The 8,722-nt window shown below is 36.5% G+C and overlaps 1 protein-coding gene across 2 annotated transcripts; it reads right to left on the reverse strand.

Annotated features, from left to right (window-relative positions):
* Window positions 1-845: 845 nt before the first annotated feature.
* Window positions 846-4,377, reverse strand: LOC306880520 (H2.0-like homeobox protein). Of its 2 annotated transcripts, XM_079434080.1 has the most exons (4): window positions 3,230-3,736; window positions 2,615-2,782; window positions 2,223-2,407; window positions 1,078-1,630 (listed from the first exon to the last, which is right to left on the reverse strand). In XM_079434080.1, the coding sequence occupies exons 1-4, from the start codon at window positions 3,627-3,629 to the stop codon at window positions 1,310-1,312; spliced, it is 1,074 nt and encodes a 357-aa protein (XP_079290206.1). In that variant the 5' UTR covers window positions 3,630-3,736; the 3' UTR covers window positions 1,078-1,309. The 2 variants fall into 2 exon arrangements, with proteins under 2 accessions (XP_079290207.1, XP_079290206.1); XM_079434081.1 differs by lacking the exon at window positions 2,615-2,782 and having other exon boundaries at window positions 846-1,630; window positions 3,230-4,377.
* Window positions 4,378-8,722: the final 4,345 nt, after the last annotated feature.

The following is an 8,722-nucleotide window of genomic DNA, read 5'->3' on the forward strand; positions in this document are numbered from 1 at the left end:
TTATTGTTGGACGCCAGATTTCACCCAGCTCAAAAAAAAGCCTTGGCAGAATTACATTAACCTGACTCTAAAAGGTCTGACAGGCCTAAAGACATCTATTTCAACATCCATCACGGCCTTATGATGGGAATGTCCACAAACAGAGAAAAACTATGAAATGAGATGTTGCCATACAGTATGGAAACCAGTAGTTTATTGACAATAACTTGAAAAGATGTTTGTTAAAAGTGTTGTTTCTCCAGTATGAAAAGCCATCTTCCATGACATTTCTGGATTATAGGCTATTTAATTGTTTGCATTTAAATCTAAAAACAATTATGAAACTCAAAATTAGTTAAATCAACCAAAAAAAAACAACTAATTTGGTCTAAAAAATAAATGTATAATAAAATAAATATTATTCAATTATTGCATTAAATTTCAGAATTAACACAGTAAAGTCTTCCTTCATTTTCGGCTTAATGCATGTCATTGTGCTTTTATTGTGTACAATTGCTTACCTAACAACTATATATGATAATTAATCAATACTGATCAGTATGATGATTTGAATTTTAGCTTGGATGGCGAATAATAATAATTGCAATAGTTTTGAACTAATGTTTCAACATGCAAAGTCACCGTTAGAGAGAAAAACACACTTAAAACCGTGTGACAACTTGCCCCAATTGTGCACCACTCATTTTGTTTTCTTCTTAATAAGATTTACGCGTTATTTTGTTCAGACTTTCACAATAAAACATGAGTTGTTTGTGTAATCTGTTCCTGCAAAATTGCGAAAATGTCATTATGCAACCGACAAATACAGGCAACTATTAGTGAGAATTGTGTTGCAAGAGTCCAGAGACAAATAAACCATATGTTTTTAATATTTTATATTCAGTACAATGTAAATAAGAATCATTATTATATAATTATTATTAGCCTATTTAATAGTTATTCGGGAAAAAAGTGACGAAATTAATTTTGCATAAATGCATTCGTTGTTTAATTGCATAAATAGGCTATATTATTTAAATGCATTTATTCGTTCTGAATTTTGGATAAAGTGCATTGATTTCCATAAATACACCAGTTGGAATATTAGTAACAAACGTTTATTTACATTTTCAGTGCAAATACTTACAGACAAAAATATAATACAATCAAGTTTATCAACGTCTTAATTCATGAACATTCAGTTCCCAAATCGTCATGTGAAGGTGGAGTGGTTGATTTAAGGCAGAGCGTTGTTTCCTCTCTCAAGGCTCATGAAGGCCCGCTCGTGTGTCCCGTAAGACGCGTTAACGGCGTGTTTCGCCGCAGATCCTCACAGCGGCGTTTGCTGCGCGGCAGTGCTCGGTTCTGTCGTGGAGTTTGTGCTGGATGTGTCGTGAGTGCTGACCGCTAGAGCTCCGGGAATAATCACACTGGCTTTGTTGAGGTCAGAAATGTCCACGTCGCTTTTGTCCTCCGCTCCGTCCTCGAATTCGGACTCACTCGCTTCGCTTTCGCATTCGGAATCGTCGCGTTCTTTGGGTTCGGTTTCGGTCGCGGATTTATCCGGCTGTTCTTTTTCTTTGTCCTTCTGCGCCTGCGCTTCTTTGGAATGCCGCCATTTCATCCTCCGGTTCTGGAACCAAACTTTGACCTAAACCATAAGGGAGAAAGATAGTTTAGAAAAGCAAGAGCATTTTATGAATATGCATTTTCTTTCTTTTATTATTCAAATTTAATTGTGCATTTGTATTATCATTTATTGCATTGCACTACTGAGAATATGAACGTGCTTTGTTAAATTTGGTGAACTTTTATATAGGCTAATACAGACATGCATGCACATTAAATCGAACAGTTTTTTTTTTCAATTAATTAAAATATCCAAGTAAAAATACTGGTCTACTAAAAATTTTTAATAAAAAACAGATTTCCACACTTGACTGGAAAGTTTTGAAACTCCTTATCGCTTATGCTCTCTGTCCTGTCATCAAATAAGACAGAAACTCTTGCCCAATGCCCTAAATTATGATGTTTTGAAACGAAACAACTACACCCCTCCTGCATTTGTAATAATTCGTTATAATTGACTTTCATTTCTCTAGAAATGCGGGTGTCGCAATGCTCCAGCTGCTAACGCTCCAGATGGCTCTCTGCAGGCCAAAGCTAATTGTTTTCATTTAAAACATTCTTTCTTTCTTTTTTTTAAATCATGCATTCATGTGCATTGATAATCATTCGCTCACCTGTGCATCGGTGAGGCCCAGCATCGCAGCCAGCTGCTTTCTGTCCGGTTTCGTGACATACTTCTGGATTTCAAAGCGTTTCTCGAGGCCTTTCCGTTGGAGGTTGGAGAACACGGCTCTGGACCACGACCTTTTCCTCTTGTAAGTCTGTGGCATTGTGTCTTTGGAAAGCACCGCATACGGCCCTGTTAGAGTCAAACAACACACACGCCATTAGAACACAACAAAACCTCAATGCAATTTGGCCAAAATCCATGTTATTTAATCGCATGAGCAAAATAGGCTCATCACCGCACACGCATGCAAAATAGGGCAGTGCAATGATAATCATGAACGTGTCATCCGTGCAGGTTCTCCTGCTCTTTAGGGCTCGACTGGGATGTCTACACTACCTGGGAAGGTGTCTTGAAACTGATGTTGCCCTGATTGTCTGGCGGCATTGCTTATTGAACCCATCATGGAGGAGGTTTCGCTCATGGTCGGGTCTATGGACGCGAAGTACGGGCTTGCAGACACATGGACTGCTGAATGCCGATTCGGACTAACAATCGATGTGAGATCTGTTACAGAACGACAAACACCAATTAGTTCCAATTAAACTCGTATTGCCTTTTAATAACAGGCGATACTTCATCCATATGTACGACTTTACATTACTGGGCCAAAAATAGTGCGCTGTTTATCATGGAAATCAAAAACAGATCGATTATAAAATAAAATAATAGTATTATGCATATGTTTGTCAATAAACTTTCCAATTACTATAAACAAAACACGCATATTTATAGCCTATATAAAATAAGTATGCATATACGTGCGAAAGTATTTCTAGAACGCATTACAGATGCTGATTAGTTTGTGCTCATAAGCTCAATAAGCGCATGGGGTTGGACGCGTCCAAACAAGTATTACTATTCTGAATTAATCTAATTGTTTTGTCCTTTTCGTAAGTGCGATGTGATGTTTACTAGGAAAACCGCGATGCACAAAAATAGACTACGTCTTACCTCTCAATGATAGCGACTCTTTTCCTTTCGGCTCGAAGTCTGTGGATAATATCCGATCGATCCCGAACTTGAGGTCTTTGCTGGACGGCGGAGGCGCGGATTGCGCGTTGATCGCGCCCCTGGATGTCAAATGTATTCCGTGCCTATGATACGCGGATGCGTTTGGAGTGACCGGCGACGGGCGTAACGGGGATCCCGACGAATGAACCTGCGCTCGGGCCCCGATGTGAGCCATAAGCGAGGACGAACCGGGGATGTTCTCCGCATCTCCAACGTGCAGAATATCAGCGATGCAGAACGAGGGTTTCTTCATGCTGTCCACCCCAAAACCGCCCGAACAGTACGCGTTCCAAAGGCTAAAGTTCGACGCGTAAAACGGATTGAGTCCCGCCGTGTACATCCTGGCAGGATGAGCCAAAACTTCTTGACAGAAAATCGCACACAACTACATGTAACGCGACGGTCAAGTTTAAGGAGTTGCCCTCTCTCGCGTTTCTCCTCAAGTATGAAACTCCAGACAGGAGTCCAAAAAGCCCTAAGCAGGAGTTCCGTTATTGATTGGCTCTTTGTGAGCCAATGGAAGTTGACAGAACGGCCCAACACGCCCCAAACACGACGAGCACTTCCATTACGACTCTTAAAAATCACCACGTTTAGTAAATGGCGATGGTTCAAATGATACAACATTAAACATTTTCATTGTGTGTCTTCATTTTCAATTAATCAAATTGTAATTTTAATTTGATATTAGAAAAAAAAACGTAGTGAGGCCCATTTATTTGGCTATTCAACGAGTTGTTAAATATAAGCGAATGGATAAATAATATATATATATATTTTTTATTTTAGTGAACTTGTATTGTATTTATTAGCTATATAAAACTAGAAAGACTGACCAACATTTAATATTTTTTCAATGGAGCACTGTTTAGGATAATTGGAAAATAATTAGTTAAGATGATAATTTTAGAAGATGATGTAATGTAAATGATGCACTCCTATAAAGAATAATAACGAGGTTTTGCATGAATTCGAATGCGTTTTCTGATTTTCCAGAACAAACAAACTGATGTAAAACGATCCCGAATCCAGTGGCTGCTGTAATATGCTTTATTCTGACGCCTGTGAGTGTGTTCTGCTCTGGGATTAGGAAACTGGAGTTTCTCGATGCAGGTCATCCTGTTTTTGATGAGCTCTGATTCAGGCTAAATGAGCGGATATTCCTGCTAGATTTAGGCCAAAAATAGTGCATGCTTTAGTATTTTAGGATACAGCAGAGGACTCTATTTCCTCCGGCTCGGAAAGGTGGAACTTTATAATGACTGTTAGCACTTCCTTTTTTCAATATTTGTGCAACTTTATCTCATCTCGCAAGTCGCGCGGTGACGCAAATCCGTCCTTATGCTTATAATAAACAGAGGAAATCTATTCTCTGCTGAAACGAAAACACAATTAACTTCAGAGGCGATACTTCATCCATATGTACGACTTTACATTACTGGGCCAATGTGCTGTTTACCATGAAAAAACAAAAACGGATCGATTATAAAATAAAGTAATAGTATTATATCTGTTTGTCAACACGATTTCCAATAGCACAGGCTATAAGCAAACAAGCACATTAATATAAAATATGTATGCATACGTGCGAAAGCATTTCTAGAATGCATTACAGATGCTGATTGCTATGTTATATTTATGATCATTAATGACAGCAGATGATTTTACCCCATGGTGTTTTTTAGAATATCTCTCTTCCTCTGATGGCGTTCATTAGTCGTGATTCATTACCGGAAAGGTCAATGACCCTGACTGCATCCTATCACGGTGTTTTCGAATGACTTCATTCCGGTTTAAATTTAGAGATGAAATGTAGCGCTTTGCTCTCGATCAAGCAGTCAAAACAATCCAGGGAAGAGGATGCGGAAGACGCGCCGCGGGTGAACGCGCACGTTATTTCATTTTAGTTCAGGGCTGGTGAAATATTCGTGAACGAGATCATAAAACAGGTCATAAAACTGACCGACCGCTGGCATCTCGCTGTAGTAATTTAACTATTAATATAGATTTATTAATATATGGAATTTAACAGAAACTATTAAAATAACAATTAAGCCTAAAACATTCCATGCATCTCTCTCATAACATGCATCTTTGTCAGTATTTCAAATAAAATCTATTTTATTTATATATTATTGTTTAAAAAATAAAATGTTATCAGACATAAAATCATATTTTCAAGATTCCAATTTTCTGCTTGCTATAGGCTTAAATTTTCTACATTCTTAACATTATAAAATTAATAAGAATTCAATTAGCCTATTATATTTCTCGATTTCTTTTCTCTCATAATTCATATAATGTGTGTGCGCTTTGTGTTCCAATGTAACCTACTCAGTATTTGTATTATGAAAAGTTAATTATTTCTAATAATTTCAGGAAAAGATTATATAAAATAATTTAGAGAACTTATTTTATCATTATACCCCAAACAGTGATTTGCTTCCTTTGAAAATAAAAAAAATAAAAATTATAGTTACAGTGATAAACCTAAATAAAACCTAATCTATTAATATTTATGCATTGAGCACGATATTCCATTATTTATATATATATATGGAATATCGTGGTAGAAATATCTAGGATGAAAGTTTCGGTCTACAATGGAACCGATATCTTTATTGTCCATATCTGCATTCCTATCTTTATCTGCGCCTGTATTGTGATGAATATATTCGTGTTGAAAGCACAAAGTCATGCTGTAGTAATTAAAGCAGAGTACAACCTGTTCACAGAAGAAGTAAAACATCACAATCCTGCTGGAACTCCGTGTATTTTTATGAATGATTCAAACAACACTGTATACGTGCATGTCTGTTGTGGTCAAATAAAACATTACACTTGCCATAATGACTTAGTGATTTGAACTGCTCTCTCTTCCTATTTGCAGTGATACCATCACCATTTGTTCCTCTGGGATTGACTTTATTTCTGGACCCCCATCAGGAGCATCTGTCTGTCAGCAGTGATGGGGTCGTCATGCTGGAAACATTAGAAAATTAAAACATCATAATCGTTAAATGCCGATCATGGGAAAGTTTGGAGACTTTGTGGAATTGGTTTGTTTTCCTAAATTCCCTCTGGTTGAGGAAATCGCTGTCCGGAGAGTTCAATGGTGATCTAGCCAGCTCAGTGCGGTTCATTTCGGGGATCTGACAGCCTCGGGAAACATTTGTCACGGATTATTAATGGCTTTTTTTAAACGCACCCTTGACAGAATGAAAATCTGAAGCAGCGCATAAAAATATAGACGTTTTAGATTAACTCCAAATAAATTTATCAGCACAAACTAATTTCTGTTCATCGAATTATATTTCGTAAGTTCAATAAATAAATAAATAGCCTAAATAAATAAAGGAAAACATGTCGTTCTATATTGCGAATACAGAAATGAATTGCAAACTAAGTGTTTCAAATTAATTGAGTGTCATCATTTCTCTAGTCCTGAGTGACATGTAAAGGAAGCTCTAGCTGGTCTGTATGTGTGCAGTGATCTAATCTACACAGAAGCTGGTTAACAGGTGTTTCATGTCATAGCTGTGAGTCGATATGTGTAGGCTATTATAACACCGCTGGAACGCTGTATGGACCAATCAAAACGTTCGGTATTTAATTTCATAAAACATAAATAGTATAACCAAGAACCACCTACCTAAACAGAGTACGAATTAGGCCTATTTAGTGATTTTCAGAGATCAGCAATCTGTTGAGTTTCATTTCGCGAATCCGATTTCCATTTGGCACCCCTAATAGCACAATTAAACAACAAAAAAAATAATAATAATTTATATAGGACTTCTATAAAATCTGTAATTATTTAAACATGTTTTTAATGTAGGCCTAACTGTACAATATTGTTTATTTTAATAAAAAAATAATTAATCGGAAAGCGCTGAAGGTTCTACTGTTGCTATGGTTACCTCACTTCCGTTCTATATTTACTGCGCTCCAGCGCCATAAATTCGTTTCTTTATTTATTTTTATTCACATATAACATATATTTTTGCATTTCCACATATGCCTGTATATAATTAACAAAAAATATTTTTTTTTAGTTTTTTTTTTTTTGGAGAAGAGGATGCTCACTTCTGGACACAAAACAACAGATACACATTTTAAAGACATAAGAACTACAATTAGCTCACACTATCCCCTTGATTTTTAAAAAAAAAACCCTTAAAGTCTTAATAAACCTTATTTTTAATGTAAGAGCGTCGCCATTAGTAACATGCACATTTTCCAGTTTTATTTGCTACCATTTATTTCACCTGTACAAAAACAGTCCGTTCTGCTGATTGATATTGCAATGCAAACTGCTATTTCTTATATTATTTCAATGTATTGTATTCATAAACACACTGGTTTGTGGTGCAAATAGTTAATTGCATGTTAAGTTTACCGATAATGGCTAATGAATCGGAATTACTAATTAAAATTGCTTCAGTCTTGGAAAAATACGGTAAACAGGCCTAATGGTTTAAGGCTCCTTAACTATTCCACTCATACCAATAAATACACACAATATTCACTCAGAATTTACTAGGGAAAAAAGCAAAGCAGAAATGTATTAAGCAATGCCAGAAGGCCCGATATCGGTGCAGTCTCCATGCTTGTGTTTACATGAACGGCGCAGGCCTTTCGTGCGTAAAGGAATCCAGACGTGCCACTAACTCTTCTCGTTCAATATACAAGGGGTTAAATCAAAAGCTCCGTGTTAAATAACAGCGAGACTAATGGAAACGCGGAAAGGTCATAACAAACCATTAGAGTGCTGTCTGAGATCCAGCTGAAGCGCCACGACACTCAGCGACAGAAGATTCACCCACAGAGCTCCTGCTGGCCCGATAAGACCCCTTAATGGTCCGCAGTGATCGATTGTGCACTTGTTTACTGAAAGTCATCGCTCTTGAAGGAAGCCAGATGCTTCTGCAGCTCTGGAACATCAGCCTGCGTTCATGATCCCAAACGCGTGATGAATTAGTGCAATAACGCAACGTTTAATAGAAGGAACGCGCGCGACGTATCACTGCATCTCTCAAAGATTTCCAGTTAATCTTCTTCTTTTGAAATGTATGCATCAACAAATGAGCGAAATGGCTTAACAAATGAAATGTATATAATAATAAAACAATAAAAATAATTCTATTCATTTGATCTAATTAAATGCACTCTGTAGTCAAATGCACCAATATTTCCATACATTACATTTGTTTTATATATTCAAAGATGTTCTAAAAAATAAAAACACTTATCAGAAATATGAATGAGACAAGTCAATTTGAATAATGTAAAAAACTAATTAAAAAAAACTTCCTATTGCAGTAGTCAAATAATATAGAAATTGTAAAATAAAAAAAAATCCTATTAAGTTTTGATTTCATTAAGCAATAAGAATAACATTAATTTTCTTAAGTTCTTAATAAAATACATTTG

Source organism: Barbus barbus, assembly GCF_936440315.1.
Source record: "Barbus barbus genome assembly, chromosome: 14".
Classification (NCBI taxonomy): Eukaryota; Metazoa; Chordata; class Actinopteri; order Cypriniformes; family Cyprinidae; genus Barbus; species Barbus barbus.